General features: G+C 42.8%; 1 protein-coding gene across 3 annotated transcripts in view; it reads left to right on the top strand.

Annotated features, from left to right (window-relative positions):
* The window catches only part of FRAS1 (Fraser extracellular matrix complex subunit 1), a 453,363-nt gene that overhangs the window by 273,031 nt on the left and 156,990 nt on the right, over nt 1-23,342 (top strand). For all 3 annotated transcript variants that reach the window (XM_013978814.3, XM_084972579.1, XM_021100604.2), the window contains exons 21-22: nt 18,637-18,789; nt 19,021-19,167. In XM_013978814.3, coding sequence (XP_013834268.3) covers nt 18,637-18,789; nt 19,021-19,167 — 300 coding nt within the window. The remainder of the gene's footprint in view (nt 1-18,636; nt 18,790-19,020; nt 19,168-23,342) is intronic.

Genomic DNA, 23,342 nt, shown 5'->3' on the forward strand with positions numbered 1-23,342 from the left:
GAGTGGTCCAACCTGGCTGAAGCACATGGTTGAATTAAGGTGTATTAGACGAACTAGTTGGAAACTTCAAGTTGGAACCGGGTATGGAGAACCCCAAGTTCTAGGTGGAAAAATTTGGACTAAATCTTGTGAGCAGCAGGACCATGAGAGTTTTATGGGGGACTGTGTCTTGACTAGGACTATGTCATAGACAGGAGATCTGCCAGCCACGTGGAAGATAACTGGAGCAAGCAGAGATGATAGAGAGAAGCCTTAGAAGGATGAACCTCCATAGTGGCTTTTCTATTTCCAACCTGTTCTGCACGTGGACCCTAAAATTTTTCTTCTGGGGCATATTTTTTATTTATTTATTTATTTATTTTTTTGTCTTTTTGCCATTTCTTGGGCAGCTCCCTCGGCATATGGAGGGTCCCAGACTACAGGTCGAATCAGAGCTGTAGCTGCCAGCCTAGGCCAGAGCCACAGCAGCACAGGATCCGAGCCATGTCTGCAACCTACACCACAGCTCGTGGCAATGCTGGATCCTTAACCCACTGAGCGAGGCCAGGGATCAAACCCACAACCTCATGGCTCCTAGTTGGATTCGTTAACCGCTGAGCCACAACGAGAACTCATGGGGCATATTTTTTAAATAAGTGTTTATATAAGGAGATTGGAAAAGTTTAATTTTTAATCAGCTCTGTTCTCTCCAATGTCCAGAGCCCTCTTCGATGGTAAATTAGGTGATTAGGAGTTGCATTAATTTTTTAAGGCTTATAAGGGACCACTCGAATAAAGAATAGTGAGACTAGGCTAAATGACTCTGGAAGTCCCCAGCCCTAGAAAAACTAAAATAAGCTGAAAGCGACAAACCTTGGCTGTCCTAAGTCTATTAAGTGAAGGTTCTAAATAAGGTAACCCATTGTCTAGTGTTTGGATAGCCTTTGTTGAATTAAGAATGGTGAATCAATATTTGTTGCAGAAAAATTTGACCAATAATTTCAGTTGTTAATTTTTCAGAGATGCACACTGACAACCACAATTTACTTTTTCAATAAATACATGCCCTTTCCAAACACCACCCAGTTGTTTCTGTAACATTGTAATGCGGTCAGTAATTTATGGCTTCATCAAATACTGATTATCCACATGCTTCATCCCAGGCACTGTGCTAGGCTCTGAGAGTGCCCAGATGAATAAGATGTGGTGCATCCCTTCAAGAAATACACAGTGCAGTCAAGGTGGGAGAGCTGTGTTGAATATGATGTTGCTGTGGATATGGGATCAGCCTGTGGGACAGCAGCCTAACCCACACTGAAGGGGTGTGTGTGTGTGTGTGTGTGTGTGTGTGTGTGTGTGTGTGGAGTGGGTAGTGAAAGCTTTCTAGAACATGGCATAACTGAGATGATTTTGAAACATGAGTAGGAATTGAGGAGCTTGGAGATTTAGAGCAGAGAGCATTCCAGAAAATGGGCCAAAGAATATTTTCTGTTCTTGCACTAACAAAGAGTTAAGTAGGAAACCAGCCCTGAGTACAGGCATGTTGAGACCTAAAGCAGGGCAGATCATGAAGGCCTTTGTATGTTCTATTTAAGGAGAACACACTTTGGTATCAAAGCTGTGGGGAATCTCTTGAAGGTTTTTAAGGAGGGAAGTGTCAATGATTATATATTTGTGAAGGGAAAGATCTGTGGAAGATTGCACAGAAGAAGACAAGACTCGGGGCAGAAAGACCTTTCGGAGGGAGTTGCAGGAATCCAGATGAGAGATGAAGCCCTTTGATGAGAAAATTGCTGAGAGGTTGAAGAGGTGGGGGCATGGCTTCCCTAAGTACTAATTATATATTAGGTTGGCCCCTGTTAGATTGCTGTTTTGTGGGCAAAATAGTAAATAAATACAAGGGCAAATAGTGGCAATTTCATATGGTTCAACCTAATAGAAGCAGCAGAAGCTGGTGATCCCTTAGCCCCGAGGGCTAAGAGAGAGGGGCTTTGGGGGATGATTTCAAGATTTCTGGTCAAGTAAATTTGAGCTTGACCCACTTGGGTCATTGGACCTGCAGGGGTAGCTGTCCAGGAGGAGGCTGAAGGTCTTGGTGAGCACAGCTTTCTGACTGTGGCCACCGTGAGCTCATCTGCTATGTTCACTTTACCCTGAATCAAAAGTCCTGGAAGTCTTTTTTTTTTTTTTTTTTTTAGCTAAAGTGTTGCTTCAGTCAGGTCATAAATTAACCTCCTGAAACATTTCAAGGACTTTTCTCTAAACTCAGGAAGGTCTTTCCTAGGAGGAGCCCTGGAGAGAGACAAAGCAGCGGGTAGTCCACCTATGCAGTGCCATCAGTAGAGTGTATTTCCACCACCCTTGGGAAGGTCCAGCTCAGGAAGCCCTGGACAACACCCTCTTTGCTCCCTCTACTGTATGGGAGCTTTGCAGAGACAGGATTTATTCTCTATCTGAGCTGTACCTGGTATCATCAGCAGAGACCTCTTAATTGTACTGAGCTGTTTCATCTATCCCACGGACAAGCATAAACACATCCCGGGAACAGGTCCAAGAACCTCAGCATGTTATCACGTATGGAGGTGTCATATGTGTGGGACGTTTCTCTCCAAGCGCGTCAAGGCAGATATACAGTTTGTAGGGTTTAGGCCAGAGCTGAAGGCTTTCAACAAAGATAAGTGAACGGAGGTAAGAGGCAAGAGTGGATAAAGTTGCAGCAGACATAGTTAACGGCTGTGGAAAGCCAGATTTTTTCCTTTCCTTTTCTTTTCTTTTAGGATTGGCCATGTGGCATATGGAGGTTCCCAGGCTGGAGGCTGAATCAGATTTGTGGCCTCTGGCCTATGCCACAGCCACAGCCACTCGGGATCTGAGCCATACCTGTCACCTATACCCAGCTCACAGCATTACCGGATCCTTAACCCACTGAGCAAGGCCAGGGATCGAACCTGCATCCTCATGGATACTAGTCGGATTCATTTCCACTGCGCCACGACAGGGACTCTGAGGTTTTTTTCTTCATAGATTTTTGATTTTTATATTTTACCCACATCTCAACAACATTATCCCCAAATTTCAAAGCCTAGACAATTCCTCCAGGTGTCTTTCTCAGCTAAAACTTTTAGTCTGTTCACAGAAGAGGGTGAGAACTAAATAAGAAAACATGAGAGTTCCCGTTGTGGCTCAGCGGAAATGAACCCAACTAGTACCCAACCTAGCAAGGCGGGTTCGATCCCTGGCCTTGCTCACAGGTCATGTTGCCATGACCTGTGGTGTAGCTCACAGATTCGGCTTAGATCCCAAGTTACTCTGGCTGTGGCGTAGGCTGGCAGCTGCAGCTCCAATTTGACCCCAAATCTGGGAACTTCCATATAGCTCGGGTGTGGCCCTAAAAAGCAAAAAATAAATAAATAGATAGATAAAATAAAAAAGAAAACATGAAGGAGAAATATCCATATGGGGATGCATTTAAAAAAATGCCTTGGGCTTTGTGGAATGTTTAATGAGAAGGCTGTACTTTTTAGTTCTTATGTAGAAAAGAAGGTAATACTGTGAGTAATATTGTTGATGGAAAGACTGCAAATGTTTACTTATTTATTTATTTTTAACCAACGTGTAGTTGATTTACAATATTGTGCTTCAAGTGTGCAGCAAAGTGATTCAACTATGCATATATATGTACGTAGATACTCTTTTTTCAATTCTTTTCCATTGTAGTTTATTATAGGATATTGACTACAGGTCCCTGTGCTATACAGTGAATCCTTGCTGTTTGTTTCATACATGGTAGTGGGTGTCTGTTAATCTCATATTTCCAGTTTATCCCTCCCTCCCCTTTGGTAATCATAAAATTTGTTTTCTGTGTCTGTGAAGACTGCAAAGTTTTAAATAGCTGATTTGTTAGGATGGTAGAATTCTATGGGATTAAAATTTTGTTTATGCAGTAATTTTTTATTTTGTTTTTTAATTTATTTATTTTTTTGTCTTTTTGCCATTTCTTAGGCCGCTCCCACGGCATATGGAGGTTCCCAGGCCAGGGGTCGAATCGGAGCTATAGCCACCGGCCTACGCCAGAGCCACAGCAACGCGGGATCCGAGCCGCGTCTGCAACCTACACCACAGCTCACGGCAACGCCAGATCCTTAACCCACTGAGCAAGGGCAGGACCGAACCCGAAACCTCATGGTTCCTAGTCGGATTCGTTAACCACTGCGCCACAACGGAAACTCCAAGCAGTAATTTTTTAAATGAAGGTTTGTTTTCTTTGTTAAAAACTTCCAGAATGTAACTTAAAGAAGACAAATGTCAGCAGAGAAATATTAGTCTGAGCATTTTCATATTGTATTCCACAGTACTCAAATTCTAAGCAATGGTTAATAGGTATTACATGCAAAAAGTCCCCTGGCTGAATGAATTTGTGAAACTCTTAGTTAAAACAGCTTTCTTTATTGCCGAATTTCTGAAAACCCTAAATAAGCAGCTGTGCATTGTGGACCTCTGAGATGAAGGGGGCTGGACATGATTTTCCAAACATTTCACCACAGATCCCTTCCCTTGATTTATGACAGCGTCTCGCAGAGCTAACCAGTACTTTGCAGAACAATCTTTGGGAAGCCCTGTACTAACTGATGTTACTATATTGGACAATTTGTTGGCACTCCCTTAAGGTAAAATGAAATAATCAGCCTGTGTTCAGATTGTGGACTTCTTCCTTCCTTCCTCCTTCTCTCCCCTGCCCCTCGCTTCCTTCCCTCCTTTCTTCTTTCTCTGTGGACAAGCAGAGGGGACACCAAGAAGGCTCAGGATTGCCACTCTCTTGACTGCAGAAAAGCATCAGAAAGCCATTAGTAATTATCCTCTACGTTGGCTCTGAGAAATGTTTGCTCTCTGAATCTGAGCTGACTGATTAGAAAACCTGTTAACATTTTTTTCTCCCAAATCATTAAAAACAAAACCTTTTGGGTCCCTTCCAAAATTTCGCCTATTTATTGTCAATCATTTCTTAAAGAGGACCTAAAAAACAAGGGGAAAAATGTCAAAATGCACAGACTAAAAGAACAACAAATCCTTGTTTTTGGAATAAGCTCATAGGACTGCAACACGGAGTAATGAGAAAAGCCAGTTCAAATTGAACATCATTATGGACTAAGAAGGAGCCAGGGTAACCAGCTCTCAGCCTCCTTCAACTGTGAGTTGAAGCCAGAGAGGTAGGAACCTCTGTTTTGTAGCCACTTCTACTTGTGGGGAAGGTGGGTTGGTGCTACCCTGCATCATGCTGTAGCTGCTCCTGAGGCTGTAACCAGAAAGAAGGAAAGAGGCACACACTGAAACGTGTAGCAGTTACTACCTAAGTTTCATCGTCCAAATCCTACCCATCCGTCCCTCTCAGCCTCATTCAGATTCCTTCCCTTCTAGGACCAGCTTGCTTTCCGCATCTCCCACGTTGTAATTCCTAGGCATGCTGGTTGTTTCTGCCCATTACCTAGCACATTCTCTGTGAGTGATCTTTTCATGGTGTCTAATAATACATGACTGTTCTGAGGGTTTATTATGTGCCATGCACTGTGCTAATTGCTTAGAATGTACTTTGCTGTTTAATACTAAAATGATCCTCCAAGGGAGATACTAATGTGATCTCCATTGACACAGGAAGAAAAACAGAAAAGTTAAGTCGCTTGCTCAAAATGACACAAGTTGGAAGATAGAGCAAAATTTGAACCCAGAGAGTGTGATTCCAGAATCCACATACTTAACCATTTTGTCATACCCTAGGGTACCAAATGCAGCTGATTACAAATATAAGGACTCGACTGGTGATTTTCTGATTGTAGATTAAAAGGTGGATTGTCAGGGACTGAGATAATAAGATGCTTTGGAGAGGCACTGTTGGGGAAAGTTGTAAGAACTTGCTCATCTCTTTCAAAAGCTAAGGAAGCTATTTCAGACTACCATATTTTGGGGTTTTTTGGGGCCACACCCATGCATGGCAAGAGATCGAACCCAAGCTATAGCAGTGACAAAGCCGGATCCTTAACATGATACACCGCCAGGGAATTCCCAGACTACCATGTATTTTTATTATATATCCTTATTAAATGAAAAAACTTTAAGTAAAAACATTAATGCACAATAAATTTCAGTAGTTATATCCCTCCACATGTACTTTTATCTTTTTCATTGGTTACATACATGCATTTTGAATAGTTGTAACCAGGAGCAGGCATAACTTGAAGATGTGGGCTTGGTTTCCGACCACTGCAATAAAGTGACCACACAAATGTTTTGGTCTCGCAGTGCACATAAAAACTATGTGTACACTATATTGCAGTCTATTAAGTGTGCAATAGCTTTTCTTACAAAAAAACCAACGTGCATACCTTAATTAAAAATACTTTGTTGTTAAAAAATGCAACCATCAACTGACAGCATAGGTTGCCACAAACCTTCAGTTTGTAAAAAAAAAAAAAAAAAAACACACAGTTGTCTTCAGAGCACAATTAAGTGCAATAAAATGCAGTGTGCCTCTATTTCTTTATCATTTCTCATAAGTATGTCATAAGTTAAATACTTATGTATACCATGTATTTCCATTTTGGGGCACATAATCAGAGAACCTACATACTTGTCATTTTTAATGGCTCCATAGCTTTCCATTACGGTTATGTTAACTTAATTTGACCAGTCACGTTCCTGTTGTGGGTCTAGGCAGTAGCCAGCAGGAGATAGATTTACCGCTGAAAGTTAAGTATGACCTCCCAGGCTTTGCTGGCGTGAGGCCTGCTTTTCATGTTATTGTTAATAGCAATAATGATGTGCTTTTGGAATTTTATAATTTTTAAAGCATTTTCTCACTTGTTTTTTTCATTTGATCATCTCAAGAAACCTTCCTGTAGAATTGGGAAAAAGAGCTCAGTGGGGTGCCTAACCAGCACCTAGCTGATGATAGGAAATGTTGGGTAAAGGGATGAGCTGTTTCTGGCGTCCTAATGTCTGCTTTCATCCCCTTCTCGTGCATCGTATGGTAATTATGCCAAAGATCTGTCTTAGTGTGACCCATTTTTTGCTTCTTATCGCCTCTTTTTCCCCTTCCACTTCATTCCATCTGATCCTATCCTTCTATCTCTCTATTTTTTTCAATTTTCTTGTGTCTCTGTTTTTTTTTTTTTTCTTTTCTACCCTTGCTGCTTTGTTTTCCTTATTTTCTTTTTTGGCAAAGCAAAGTCTTTTCTTATTTCTCATCTGTCACCCTAGCTCCTGTTGCTTGAACTATGAATTGCAAACCCAATCTCTCTCTGGAACTTTTGATGATTGTCTTTCCCTTGTTCTCTGATTTTGTGTTTTATTTCAGGGACCACCCTGTCTACTGAAGGATGATTGAATATTTCAAGGCATTTCTTTCCTTTGAACTTTCACTTTAGGGGGAAAAAAAATGTGACCTATGCTTATATTAAGACCTTCCTAAATTAAAAAAAAAAAAAAAAAAGGAACTTGTATTTTCTCCTTCATGTGCCTTTTACTAAATAGCATTTTACCCTAGCTTTAGAAATGACCTTACTTACAAGTTTTCAACTTGGCAGGGCTCCCAATGAAGTCAGAATTGCTGTTGTCTTCATAAGAACTGCAGGCCAGGGCCTGAGTTGCAGAGAAGGCTTTGAGAGTTTATGCTTAAAGAAGACAACCTAATTTAGATCCACAGACTAGCCTCCTAAGTATCAAAGATAGCAGAATTGCTAGGGCTATGCTTACCTACTTTTCTTCCGAACATGAAGATCTCCATGTTTATGTGTAATGGGCAAAAATAGCTGACTTAGATGAAAGTGTAATGGTCAATGTCTATCAATCCTGACTGGGCCTGCTATCGATGAAGAGTAATCCCTGACATTTATTTTATAAACGTATGTGACGTTATATCACATACTTCCTTTGTGCTAGCTCTTCACGTACCTTATCTCATTTAATCTTCACTGCAACCTTGGGAGGTCAGTCCAGTGATTAGTAGCGTTTCCATTTTATAGCCCAAGAGACTTAGACAAGAGATAGTAACCAATTTACCCAGTGTTTCTCAGCTAGTGCTCAGTAGAGCAGAGCTTTGGAGCAGTGCCACTTCGGAGGGCACGCGTGTCAACACTGTGTCATCAGTCTTCATCACCTGATCTAGGTCCAGTAGGACCTTCTCTGCTTCTCGGCTTTGATGCTCTATCCCCTTGCCAACCGTGGCCTTTCCACATGCATGGGCCACACCTTCTCTCAACTTAACTCTCACTCCCATCAGTAGACGTCTTTACTTTCTTGTTTTGTTCAGAACCTTAACACAATCTGATAAACAACCACAGCAAAAAAACTTCCTCATGTTTCCTCCTCAGATGTCTGTTATCTTCTAGATACTTTTCCCTCACTCCTTCCTTTGAGAAAGGCGCTCCCTCACCATGGCTCAGGGAACCCCTTCATCTGTGACCCGTCACCTTCAAGAACTAGTCTTGTCCATCAGTTCTGTCCTCATCTGGTTACCGATTTAATCTCCCTCCTTCCCCTTGTCTCTCCCTCTCTCCTTCCTCTCTGATCCCTTTCCTCTAGGACCTTAGTGTCTTAAATCCAGTCCCCATTTCTGTTTTCAACCTAGAGTTCATCTCAGATCTACACGCAATGATCCTCTCCAGGCTGTCATTTCTGTCTACCTTCTGGACATCTGATCCATAGGAACGACAAACTCAAAAGGTTTACAAAGAAATCCCCCACCCCACCAGGTCCTTTTCTTCCTTCTCCTGACTCTCTTGTCCTTCCACTACTTATTTTTCAATACAATTTAAAATAGAGTACAGCTGATCTTTGAATAATGTGGGTTTCACCTGCATGGGTCCACTTATATGCAGCTATTTCCACCAGTAAATACATGGTCCGTGGTTGGTTGAATCTGAGGATGCTGAAGAATGGTAGATACGGAGGGTATAAGTTATACCCAGATTAACCTCTGCATTGTTCAAGGGCCAATTGTAATTCAAAATTAAATTTACACCTGTCTCCTTCCTAACCTATTCCACATACTAATCACTGCCACATCTTGCCAAGTTCAAGTCCCTCCTTTTGCCTTTCAGTGAAATATTCTCTGGTCCTTCTTAGACACCAATTGCATTTTAGGTGTTGCTTTCTTCTGACATTGGACCTTGTCATGAGCACCTTGAGGGAAGGGTCTGACTCCGACTCGATGCTCTATCTCTGCAGTAACTTCCATAGTTATGCCTCCCACCAGGCTGACATTCTACAAGTGCTCATTGCAGTGCAGGTTTTTCTATTTTGGAGGTAAAGCAAGAATTAAAACATAACCTGATGGCAGTTCAGGTGCAAGGCATCTGGATATCTGAGCTGGAGTGGTACTCAGGTCCCCTTGTTGGCAGCAAGAACTGGCACCAGCGCTGACAAGAGAGCTTGGCTCTTCCATCTGACACTGCCACCTGCCCCCTCCTTCTTCTGTCTGTCTTCTGTCAACTGTCTGGGTCCTTCTGCTGCCGCCTTCTCACCACCTTTGCAGTCTGTCCACACTGGGCAGAAATCACTGTCCTATAATGGTAGCGTCAGTCTATTGTAGTGGGTTTTGTTGCTGTTGTTGATTTTTTTTTTTTTTAGGTTAAAGCAATAGCCTTGGATGTGGAAACAACAGGAAGATTTGTTTGCCTTCTGTACTAATTCAGAGCCTCTAATAAAAAGGATACATGATTTGTAAGAGCTTGTGGTTGGGCTAGGACCAAAGTAATGATCAAAAGGGGAAGAGAGGAGGCTTCATTTTCTTCTGCCATCCACATGTTCTTTTCTGGATTCCTGCTATACTTATCTCACAAGTAGAACCCCATCACTTTTAAAAGTGGCGTCAGAATTCAAATTTTATACATACTTTAAGGACCCTGAGCTTTAGCACGAAATCCTTTCTTGTTCTCCTGATGAGGAACAGCTACAAGTGCTGATTATTTTAACTGCTTCCAAACACATTTAATGCAGTTGCACTAAGAACCTAACCAACTGACAAGACATTATTGAAAATCTCACTACGTGTCTAAATTTGCCTTTAGAGGTCATTATTTATCAGCTAAGGAGTCACTACTCCATAAAACCAATATCCGAAGCCATTGCTTCCACCCTACACGTTTACTTTAATATCTTCAAGCTTTTTTGACTTTCCTCCAAATACATGAAATAAGTCATTTCACTGCCATGCACTTCCATCCATCACGATTGGGAATAATCCTCGCTGATGCTCCAAGCAGAGCCTTTGTGATTTGAAGAAAGCATCACACGGCGATGACCGCATATAATATCCTCGCAGCTGCAGGGTGACATACGAGAGGATAGTGCAGCTGCTGAGTCAAAATATTCATTTTTTACGTATTTACATTTTTAGCATGTGTGCATGCTGAACGTATTTAGAAAACAAATGGAATCCTCTGCTTGCTTAGAAAAGAAGTGTATTTGTTTCAGCTCGAGCTGCTCCTCCATTTCCAGGCTCCCTTGTAATGTGTTCATTAATTTGTTTGTTTAAAGTGCTAATTCACTGGGTTTGTTAGCAAGCAGACACATATACAAACAACTGGAATTCCATCTGCCCTCCACTTCCACATGCTCATTCTGTACCGGTGATCTGCACAGAAATGTCGCCTGGGTCTCTATCCTCTCCTTGTCAAACCTAATGAGTCTTTTATTTAAAGACTCTTTACTGTAATTGAAATAGTGACAAATAAAGATTTACTTACTGAGTTGCAAAGGAAGGACTCCGGGAGCCAGCCTCTAGAATAGGTGCTGTTTTGAAGCAATTAATGGAGGCGCACTCACCATTTAGACATATTTGAGGTTAGCCTCCTTTTTTTGATTACAGACAGGAAGGTCAGATGCAAATGCCTTCTTGCACAGATGGGGCTTTTAGGACGGGCCGTTAATCCTTGGAGAGGCTGCGAGATTGGTGGGTTGGAAACTCAAGTCCCCTCTTTTAGTAACTGCGGTCCCCGGTACAAATTAAGCAGACAGTCTAAACTTCCTCTGGTGTATCCTGTGATTTTTCCAGAATCACCTGTTGGGGGGGGCGGGGAGGTGGGGTCAGGAGGATTAGCAGGGTATCTAGCCTGTGTTTTGTCTTCCTCTCTGTGGAGACAGGCATTTTAAGGACATTGTTTCTGAGAGTTGTGCTCCTAGCTGTGGGGCCAGTCAGGATCTGAATCAGGACTTGTCAGATGGTCACCACCCACCAGGAAGAATTCAAGACTTGTCTCCAAATCAGCATAATTCTTAGAAAACATGCCCCGAGGTGTTAACTGAGCATGAAGTGACTGGGGTTGTGGCCGTTCCCTGGGACACCCGTCACCTCCTGCAGGGCCTGGAGACGGGCTGATACCACCTCTTAATTATGTTTAGATTGAATAATTAATCCATCTGGCTGGCCATGGGGAGACTTCTCTCTTCATTAGCTCAAATTGTACTGACAAGGCAGTTGTAAATTGCCACACACACAGCCAAGTAGCGCCCTGTTCCTCTTGGCCTGAAGTGCATTTTGAAAACGAGGTGGTGCCGGTCAACCTTTACATGGGCCTCCAAATTCCCCACAATTTCCTAGATTTTGTTTGTCTTTTTAGGGCTGCACCCATGGCATATGGAGGTTCCCAGGCTAGGGGTCCAATCAGAGCTGTAGCTGCCGGCCTACGCTCCAGCCACAGCAGCACCAGATCCAAGCTGCATCTGCGACCTATGCCACAGCCCACGGCAACGCTGGATCCTTAACCCACTGAGCAAGGCCAGGGATCAAACCCGCATCCTCATGGATACTAGTCGGGTTCATTTCCACTGAACCAGAGTGGGAACTACCTTTCCTAGTGTTTTGACTCCAATGATGTCTTTCTTTTATTTGACAAATAGATAAGGGCTCCCTACTAGGTACTACTGATGTAGCCAAATCCTACTTTGTTTTGAATTCTGATGGCATTTTGGAAGCTGAGAACTGGTGAAAAGGTCTTCCCTGGTCACTCCTGGAAGACAGACTCCTGATATGTTGGTTTTCCTTCCCAAGGGACCCTGAGATCTCCATTCCTGGTCACCACAGCTCTCACGTCCTTCCACTGTAGTACTCGTAGTTTTCCTCATGTGCCCAGTCTAGCATGAGCCTCTTGAAAACAGTTCAGCAGTAGATGTTATTAATGGAGAAGGGTCTTCTGTGGACATAATGGACAGGGAAGCAGATAGAGTAGGGACCCTACTCCCCTCCCCAGCAAAGCTCCCATGGAAAGCTGCTGTGTGTCTGAGGTTCCTTGGACTGTGGTTCTTTGCTGTGGCTTTAATGTCTTCTGTCATCGCTAGTTACCTTTCATACAATTTCTCATTTAAATCTGTAATAAAAACACAGAGACCTCAGTAGATAGACTAGCAAAGGGCACATATACACAGATTCAAGTTGGTTTTTTCTGTCTTTCACCTGTGCCCTGGGCTCTGTGGTTTTGGTATCTGTGCTCATCTCATTCTGCTAACTTTCTCTGAGAGCACATGGTGGCCCATGCTCCCTGGTCCAAAGGGGGATGGTTGCCGAGGATGAGGAAAGAACTCACTGGTTTTTATCTCAAATTATTGTTTGATTGCACATATTTCATGCTCAATTGTTAGTGTGTATCCAAGGTCCTTGTCCCCACCATATTGAAAGCTCTCAGAGCACAGTACATTTGAATAATTTTGTTGTTTGAAGAAAAGATTTTTAAATGCTCAACTTCACTTATAATAAAAAAATGCAAATTAAAACAATGTAACACTAGTTTTTATCAACCAAATTAGCCAAGATTATTTTATTATTTCAAAATTTCTTAGTGCAGGCCAAGTTACAATGAAACAGTCTCATGAGTGGCTTTTGGATATAAATTGACACAGACTTTCTGGAAAGAAATTCATAATACCTATTGAGACTAACATTTTTTTTTTCATGGCTATAGTGGTTAAAGGGGTGTGCTCTGGGATCAGTGTGGATATGACTTATGTGCGCAAACAACTTTACTCCTGAGTCTGTTTCCTCATCTTTAAAATGGATATAATAACATTGCCTACCTCATCTTTTCAAGTGAGATTATGCATTTATAGTAATCAGTATAGTGCTTGATGTACATTCAAAGCTTAATGTAGGATATAATAATAATATGAATTGAACTCTTTGACATTGTCTTTTAGGAAATTACCTAAAATACACAAAGGTCTTATTATAGCCTTCATTATAAACGTGAACAATTTGGAAGTATATGATCAAGTACAACAAAAATGGTAAATTTTGTTTGTTTATTTGGTGTTAGAATATTATATAACCCCTAAAAATGATGTTTACCAAGAGTCCCTAATAACATGTGGAAATGCTGATGGTATTGAGTAAAAAAAAAAAAAAAAAATTATTACATGATGACATTTAATATAATCTCATCTATGTAAAACTCTGTATATGGAAAATTATATAGAAAAAGAACTAAGAAAAATGTCCATGTTAGTAGTTATTTACTCTGAAAGGCTCTTTGTTTATTTATGCCTTGTAAAAATGTTCTTCATATTTTCTTCCCTGGCTCACATTGTAGTCAGAAAACAAAGCCTTAAGCTACCTATTTTGAGCCCCACTCAGCCTCTCTCTGTGTGGAAGATCACAGTGGCCTCCTGGGCTTGAGCCTGAAGCTTGCTTCCAGGTGGTGCCTGGGGGAACTGGCACCTGCATCTGTCACACCTGAGTAGCCTGCCCTCTGACTCCCCGTCGGAACACTGGGATTAATCCTCAAGCCTTGCTGCTCTGATTTCTGGCTTCTTTGCCTGCACATCATTACTCACTGTGAGCTCTCCCAAGGGATGCTCTCCAGCAAGATTTTGACTTCAAGCCTCTTAAGACAAAGGTGTTTCCTAGGTTTTAGGAGGTTACTTTTCGTTTTGGTTGGTTTCATAAAAGTCAGTCAACATTCAGATTGACTCCAGAGCTAGATTTAAGAACATATTTGTTTTAAGTGGTCTTCTGGTGGGGCTCAGTATAAGACAAAGCTGGGAAGGGAAGTTTTCGTGTATTAAATCTTGGATTAACATGAGACCCACTCAGACTGTTGTTTCAGAATGAATCTATTCATAGGATTGGATGTTCGGTATTACTTTTTTTTTCTTTTTTTTTAGGGCTCCACCTGGGCATATGGAGGTTCCCAGACTAGGGGTCAAATTGGAGCTGTAGCCACTGGCCTACACCACAGCTACAGCAACACCAGATCCAAGCCACATCTGTGACCTACACCACAGCTCATGACAATGCCAGATCTTTAACCCACTGAACAAGGCCAGGGATCAAACCTGTGTCCTCATGGATGCTAGTCATATTCGTTTCCACTAAGCCACGATGGAAACTCCCAGTATGACTTTTTAAACCATGAAGGAATGAATAGGGAATGGATACAGGTAGTGAACAAAAAGTAGCCAACTTTCCAGACTCAAGTGGTTACAGTCTCGTGTATACCATGAAACTATAGACTAACTTGGATTAATGTGATGCTTTGGGCAACCTACAGTTGATTGTTTTATATTTTCAGGTGTCATTTATTGATTTCTCCTTGCCTCTGAGTACTCACTCCATCATGCAGTATGATATGTCTGGTGATTGATCTGATGCCTCCTTAAGGCTTAATATGGAGCCATGGAGAGAGGCAGAGAAGCCCTGAGTGATTTTGGAATCGGCACCTCTTTCTTTTGTGTTTTTATTGAAGTATAGTTGACCTACAAAACTCTTGGTTCCTGGTGCACAACATAGTGATTTGATATTTCTATACGTTACAAAATCATCACCACAATAAGTCTAGTTTACATCTGTCACCACACAAAGTTGTTACAGTACTATTGGCTGTATTCCCCATGCTATTCATCTCATCCTCACTTTATTTATCATTTATTTTTGTATTTTTTGCTATTTCTTGGGCCGCTCCCTCGGCATATGGAGGTTCCCAGGCTAGGGGTTGAATCGGAGCTGCAGCCACCGGCCTACGCCAGAGCCACAGCAACGCTGGATCTGAGCCGCTTCTGCGACCCACACCACAGCTCACGGCAACACTGGATCATTAACCCACTGAGCAAGGGCAGGGATGGAACCCGCAACCTCATGGTTCCTGGTCGGATTCGTTAACCACTGTGCCACAATGGGAACTCCTCGACTTATTTATTTTGTCACTGGGAGTTTGTGCCTCTCAATCCTCCTCACTTATTTCACTCATCCCCCTCAACCCCTCCCCTCTGGCAACTGCCTGTTATTCTTGCTATCTGTGACTCAGTTTCCGTTTTATGTTTGTTGTGTTCTTTTTCTTTTTAGATCTTACATATAAGTGAACTTATATGGTTTTTGTCTTTATCTGACCTATTTCACTTAGCATAATACCCTCAGACATGGATGTATGTTGTTGCAGATGGCAAGATTTCCTCCTTTCTAGGGCTAATACATGTATCTCGCATCTTCTTTATCCATTTATCTGCTAATGGACACTTAGCTTGCTTTCATATCTTGACTTTGGTAAATAATGCTGCAATGAACATAAGGGATGCAGCTATCTTTTCAAATTCATATTTTTATTTTTTTCAGAAAAAAGAGCACAAAGTGGCTATTTTAATTATTAATTTTTAATTTTTAATTTTAAGTATTTAATTAAGTATTTTATTTTTTCAAGGAACCTCCATGCTGTCTTCCATCGTGGCTGTGCCGGTTTACGTTCTGTCTCTGCAGCTCCTGAGCCCCTTCCCTTGGTTTCTGGTAGCCATATACCAAACCGATGCAAATAGCCTTGTCTGCTTTGAGACCTCCAGAGAATGAGACTTACTCAGGAGGATAGGAGTTGCGAGTTGTGAGGAATTTCTACACTTCCCAGGCAGTCAGAGGCCTGGATTAAAGTATTCTGAGCGGAGAAAGGAGGCTGAGGAGGAGGGTCATCCAAAGTGTCATGTGTTGCTAACCTTTCAGGTGGGTTAGGAATTAGCGGAGATCATTGGATTTGGTCATTAGGACGTGGCCAGAGAGACCTTTCAAGAGCCATGCAGCAGTTGAATTGTGGAGGTTGAATTGTGTGAGGTGAGGGAGGCGAGGAAGGTGAGTGGCAAAGGTAGAGGGGCAAGAGATAGGATGGTTGTAGAGAAAAGCTTTGGGGTGTAGGTCGTGTTTGTGTGGCACATGTTTGGAATTGAGGTCAAGGAGAATGAAGAGCAATGGGGGAAAGGGGGCAATAATGTTGCGGCAATGTGCACATGACGTTGAAAAAATAGATCAAAACGTGGGTGGAGGAATTAGCCATTTCATCCTAAGAGGGGAGATGAAATGAAATAAAAATGGTGAACAGAAAAGAACCAAAGGTGCTTATGCTTTAGGACTGAGTCTAGTAGAAGGTGAGATAACCTGGGAGCAGGTGGAAGGGCTGGTGACTGGGGAAGAGGAGCAAGGGTTTCAAAGCAGCTGCCATGAGAGCAGGAAGGAGCGTCCCTAACCCAACTCTTGCTTCCTTTAGAAGTGTCGGAGTTCCCGTCGTGGCGCAGTGGTTAACGAATCCAACAAAGAACCATGAGGTTGCAGGTTCGGTCCCTGGCCTTGCTCAGTGGGTTTAACGATCCAGTGTTGCCGTGGGCTGTGGTGTGAGTTGCAGACGCAGCTTGGATCCTGCGTTGCTGTGGCTCTGGTATAGGCCGGTGGCTACAGCTCCAATTTGACCCCTAGCCTGGGAACCTCCATATGCCATGGGATGGGCCCTAGAAAAGGCAAAAAGACAAAAAAAAAAAAAAAAAGTAATACGCGTCATCCTCTTCACTGAAACAGCTTCTAGAGGTCCCCATGAGCAGACATATCCATAAATATTTATTTATTGTACCCACAAAATACTCCAGAGATCTGCTTACTTTCCCTTCAAAGCCCCCCCACCTTGGTGATTATTCTTTTTCATCCCTCTAATTGTACATTAGAGAAAGCCTCAGTTAGATGCAACTAGTTTTTAGACCAATGCACAGCTGCAGATCTTGTTGACGCCTGCCTGAGCCCAGAACTCTCTATAAGCACCTGCTTTAAAGAAGAGACTGTGACTTTTCAAAAACTAGAGCCTTGCATCTGTGATGTTTCCCGGGTTTCTGATCCTAGCACATACCCTCTCATTAAGATAGTCATTAAACAGTCACCTCCATTTGCTCCAGCAGCTTCCAAAGTGCTCCTGGCACTGTGAGGAGGGCACAGGAAAAAGAAAGCAAAAGGTGGGCATTGGTAGAAACCTTACACAAGATTGGGGGAAATAGGCTCCTTATCAGATTTCTCTCCATACAGCCAGCATTTCCTTTATAATTTACTGAAAGGCTCTAATGGGGATTAATTCGCCTCAGTGTATTTCAAGAATTATTTCTTATATTGGCAAAAGGCTGCCAGTAACTTGAAACTCCCGGAGTTCAGAGAAAGGTCAGGGACTGTTCATTCATGAGTTGCCGAAAGAGTCTGCATTTTTCAGGAGGACACTGTGGGCTCAGCTTCTGGAGTGGCTGCAGAGGTCCCAGAAAGGCTTCTCATGCACCTGTGTGGGCGCTGGGGATGGGATTGAAATCTCTTCACGGGCAGAGGACATGTCTCAGCTGATCAGCAATTAAGAAAGTGTATCACTCAGGGTATAGTGTTTTATTGAAACAGACAATCTGTTTTATTGATGAGGATTTTTTTGGTCTAAGCATTGCTAGAAATCCCAATCATTATCTCTAAGACTTTGGGATGAAACGACATAGCTGGTTGTGGAGAGATGCATATACAGCTGCAAACGGCGCTCTGAATACCACAGGGAATTTCTGTCTTCTCTTTTCCTAGGACTTTACCCCTTTTTCATTCTGGTGGGTACTGCAGGATTTGTGGCTTTTTTTCCATCTTCGGGGTGGAGGATGGTAAATGGGTTTCGAAGGGTTATTACCAGTTAAGGTAGGACAGAGGGCATTTTCACCTATAGGGGGAGCTGAATACAATCAAGTTCTTCAACTAAAGGATGACTATTATATGGGCAAGAACAAGAAACAGTGCTGACTGTCCCAGATAATTAGTCTTATAGCTTTAATCTCACAACTGGTACAACAGCTTCTGTGAATGAAGTTTAGGGTCATGAAAATGACTTTTCGACTCCACTTGTCTTTGTAACTTGCCTCTTGTTACAGACTAAAACTTTCCACCAATTCAACTGTCAACCAACCCTAACCCACACACCCACCCCCCACCCCCCCTGCCAACCCCACCGTCTGAGACTGGTATGCGGACTCTGGAAGGCCATGTTTGGGAGAAGGAGCCTCTTGGGAGCAGGCTGTACCAGGGTTCTTGGAACTCTTGAGGGGGTGTGGTGATAAGATGAACTGTTCTGTTACCTGACATTTCTTTCTAGACTCCTGGCAGGTGTCTATCACATGCTGCTCTAGGACTTGTTCAGTTGGAAACGGATAAAAACTCAATGGCTGTGCTGGGCCTGGCCATTTGCTAAAAACCTCAAACACAGTTGGTACAGGTCCCAAGCTTCTGCTTTACTGCCATGCACTGCCTTTGGGCTCCGCTCCGGCTGTCCATGCTGCAGCAGTAGTAATTGCAGTCCCTTTTACCCTTCGGTGTAGTAGGGATGCTGTGCTCATAGCATCCTGCCTTCTCTGCCTCTCCAGACTGCCATCCTCTGTGCCAGCACTGTGCAGCGGACCTCCACCACACCGGCAGTGTCTGCCTGAGGTGCCAGAATGCCCGGCACCTGCTGCTAGGGGACCGCTGTGTTCCCGATTGCCCTTCCGGATATTTTGTGGAGAGAGGAGCTTGTAAAAGTGAGTAAGTGCTGGACACAAGAGCTGGCGGTGCCTGCTAAGCTCCTGGGGGTAGTAGCTGAGATGGTTTCAACTTCCCACGAAGGAGGGGAGGTGGGGAGCACGCTGTGGGGCAGTAAACCAGACAAGCTAACGTTCTTCGTACTGGGGCTTTTATTAGCGGCTCTTGGGGTGCTGCTCTGGAAGGGCATGTGGCTTCATGGGTTCTCTTTGTGTCTCTTCCCTCTGCAGGATGTCACTCCTCCTGCAGAACCTGCCATGGCAGAGGACCCTTCTCTTGCTCCTCGTGTGACTCCAACCTCGTTCTGTCCCACCTTGGCACCTGCAGCAGTACCTGCTTCCCAGGGCACTATCTTGGTGACAACCGTGCTTGTCAGCGTAAGTTCTTAAAAATGAACTTTCTCACCCTTCCTGCTCTTCTGAGGTCATTGAAGCAAATAGGGATTCTTTTTTGCTTCCATTTTCTCATCTGGTAGCCTTTATTTTTATAAAAGGAAGAAAATGAATCTATGAAGCACATAGATGCCATTAGCAGATTATAACTCAGATATGGGCCTAGTTAGAAGGCCTGGGCTAAGATCCTCTGAAAGCACTAGCTCTGTGATCTTCAACCTCGCTGTGCTGTAGTTACCTCGTTAAAATAATAAAAGTGTTAATCTGTTTCATTCCTGTGGTTTTTCTCAGAGATTCAATTTCAAGATCCTGAGCAGAGACTGAAGCTCATTGATTGATGCTGGTACATAGGCCATGACTTCAGCACTTCTCTGGCTTGAATTTGGCTTTGACACGTGTTTGTTGAATGTTGACAATATGCAAGGCCTGGTATGCTACAAAGCATTCAGTTTCTGCCCAGACAGTAGTTATGTACTTTTGCCTGAAAGTTACTTGTGTAAGTGTCTTAGCTCTCAAATAAGTCAAAATACGGTGAGTTACCTGAGTCAGGCACAAACAAACAGGATAAATTCAGGAAAGGGCAAATCTGGTTGGGAAAAAGTTAGGAAGTGCTTCACAGACGAAGGAACAGTTTCGGGACAGGCTGGGGTGGCTTATTTTATTTCGGTCAGTAAAGTGCCCTTTGCCAAAATATTGTGTTACACTTTTCTGCTTTTGCAAATGACAGTCAAGGATGACAATGCTGATATTTCCATTTTATGCCCTAGGAAGTACCACGTTGAGGGAATTTTAGAGCAGTGGTTTGGAGAGTGGGCTGTAGAGTCAGATTCAAAAGTTCAAAGTTCAAAAAAGTTAAAAAAAAAAAAAAAACTGCCACTTACTAGCTTTGTGACCTTGAGCAAGTGAGGGCCAAAGTTTCTTTTTTCTACAAAAGGGGGATCAGAGTAGTGCCTACATTTAGCACTTAGCACAGACCCGAGCAGAGAATAAGCTTTCAGTGTAGCTGTTTGTCATCATCATCATCATGTGAAATGAGAGGCAAATCGAGCAATAAAAGATATTTACGCTTTAGACATAAAACGATAGATACCACTGTTAGTTTATGGAGATGTTTGCAAGGATTTGCATTTGCAATGAAGTTATACGGAACCCATGTGCATCATCTGTGGAGATACCAGAGATGATGTCCCTTTTTGGACCAATGAAAAGATTTTTTTCCCTTTTGTAACAAAAACTTGGCTTGGTATATATCAACTGTCTGCCAGAATCTCTAGATTCTGTAACACAGGAAACATGAATGAAGTACCTGCATGCTCTATTCAAGCAAGAGAGTGTAGAAGTAGAAGAAGTGACCTAGATTTACGAGGCTCTTCACAGCAATGGAATCACAGAAATAAAAGTTCAAAAGAGAAACGAAATCCCTTATCCAGCGTATGACAAAAATACGTTGCATTGGAATACTTCTCTTCTGGGAAGCTTTTGCTATGCACAAATGCATTTGGTATGCCACCATATAAACAGGATTTTATAGACTATTTCAGTTAAATTAAGAACTTTCTAACTTTAGTCCTTTGCTGAAGCTTAGGTTTCCTTCTGCCAAAGATTGAATAAAGTATGCCCCTAAGTTGGGATCATTTGAGTTACTAGTACATGAAAAAAAAAAAAAAAACCCACAATGTCCCTTTCTAATGCCCATCATTATAGGCAATTATAGGCCTGACAATTTCAGAAATTGTGCAGTAAAGGGCTTTTAAGGAAATATAGTCAGTATTAAAGGGAGGCATTTATAACCATATTATAGAAGAAAGTAAGAGCTGAGGGCTGTCTAGATTCTGGTTACAGAACCCTTTAGAAATTGCATACTGAGCTCTAAAATTCAAGGATGATCAGCTGAGCAGAAACTTTAAAAAAGAAATGAGAGATGAGGATCTCGGAACTTGAAACCATGGGCTTTGGAGTAGGAGAACTCCAAGGCGCCCAAGGCAGAATTTCGTTCTTACCTCCTCACAGGCTTCTGCAGATGACGAAGGAAGTTAGGTCCATGGGTGGGGATGACAGTAGTTTGACAGTTCTTTCTCATCGGCCCTGGAACTTCCCTCTAGAGCAATATAGAAAGACTCCTCCCTCATTCATATGATTACCTTTAAATTTCAAAAATTAGCCGCCGTCTCCCATTTGCACTTCTCTGCTCCAAGCAGGACTGGAGTTGGCGGAGTATGTAAGCAAAAATGGGGGCCCCTCCCTCAGAGGTACAGCAGAAAACAGGCCTATTTAGGAGGGAGGATGGACTTCATAGGCTGTGGGTACCCTCCCTCCCCAGTGAATGATGGTTAAATTGCATCCCTGCTTCCTGGTCCACTTGTGACTTCTTCACTGTCCTCTTGGCACTTCTGTGGGGTCCTTGACCTTGGAGAATTGCGCCTGGTACTCCAGGTCGTATCAACATGATTGCAATAGGCATAATACCCTCCGTGGCCTCAATATCATAAAATGGAGAAAAGGCTCCTCACCCACACTCCTCTGAAGGTGGAAGCTGAGAGAGAACCCGAGGGGTTTGGTATGTGCTGAACCACTCTGCAAGAGACAAGATCATGTGGAGATTGCCTTGCAGAAGACTGAGGGGTTCGATGAGAGAGGAAGAAGAGTTCAAAGAGGAATGATGGAAGCCCCTGCCCCTTAGTGTGACACTACTGCATCCCTCCAAGTCCTCCATGTAGTCTCTTAACATCTCAAAATGCTTGACATGGACCCATTTCTTTGTGGAGTCAGTGAGGGGGTTCCATTATGCTCCGGGAATGAGCGACTTCATAGAAGGAGTCAAGGACAAGAGGCAGACAGAAGCTTGAGGAAGAAAACTACGAGAAGCTCTCAGCTCTCAGGACAGAGCACTGACCTGTCACCCCAACCAAAGAACTGGCCGTGGGACCTCGTTTTGCAACTCCATGTCCAGCAGGTCCAGCTGACACTCAGGTTACATGAAGGCTGCTCAGCTTAAGTTAGTTTCTCTAGTAGCTGTGTCAACAACCAGCTAGGAGCTGGGGACTATGGCAAGAAACAAAACAAACCTGGTCTTTGCTTTCATGAAGCTTGACCCTCCTTCCATACACCACAGGGTGCATATGCCAGGCCCAACCTCCCAATCCATCTTTTTTGCATCTGTATTTCAGCCATCTTCAAATCCAGCTACAACTGCTAGGCCACACTTCACTTCTGTTTTTGTTTTTGTTTTTTTAACTCTTTAGGGCCATACCCACAGCATATGGAAGTTCCCAGGCGAGGGTTCGAATTGGAGCTGTAGCCACTGGCCTGCATCACAGCCACAGCAATGAGGGATCGGAGCCACATCTGCGACCTACACCACAGCTCACGGCGATGCTGGATCCTTAACCCACTGAGCAAGGCCAGGGATCAAACATATGTCCTCATGGATACTAGTTGGATTCGTTACCACTGAGCCATGACGGGAACTCCCACACTTCATTTCGGTATTTGCAAGTTTATCATTGGGAATTTTGCCAAATCTTTTATCAAAACTGAGACATAACCTGTGTAGAAATCCTGCTTCCCAAAGGATAAAATTTAATCTCATATAAGTTTCCAGCAATCCAAATATTCTTTTCTAATTATTCTCAAACTATGTGTTTGAAAATCCAGTTCAGAATATTCCTAGGGCCTTTCATTACCAGTCAACATATTCTAACAAAGATTTTACTCCAGTGGCTTTTCTTGTAGGTGAAACAAGAGGAGTTTCTTTTTATTTTATAGGGAAGTCATTTTCCTGCACTGTGGCCACACACTTTGATATTCTATAGAATGAAATCTCACATGTTCACTCTCCAGACTTTTCCTTTGACACATACTGAGAGAAGATTTCAGAGTGAGGCAGAGATACTAGTGCTTGAGTGTATATACTTATAATATCTGGCTCCTTTCATTTACATAGCAAATATTTATTGAATACCTACAAAATTATCAACAACCAGCTAGGAGCTAGGGACTATGGCAAGAAACAAAACAAACCTGGTCTTTGCTTTCATGAAGCTTACAGCTTGAAAGAATGCAGATGGTAAATAATAGCTGAAATGAACGTTGTTACGTATGTGAAAGTTCTAAGGAGCTCTAAGGGCAGTAACCAGAGACCTGTTCTAGGCTGGAGAGTC

The sequence above is a fragment of the Sus scrofa genome, chromosome 8 (genome assembly GCF_054392235.1).
Source record: "Sus scrofa isolate SSC_HxYL_T2T_F1_AM1 chromosome 8, Sscrofa_HxYL_maternal_Yorkshire_Landrace_v2.0, whole genome shotgun sequence".
Lineage (NCBI taxonomy): Eukaryota > Metazoa > Chordata > Mammalia > Artiodactyla > Suidae > Sus > Sus scrofa.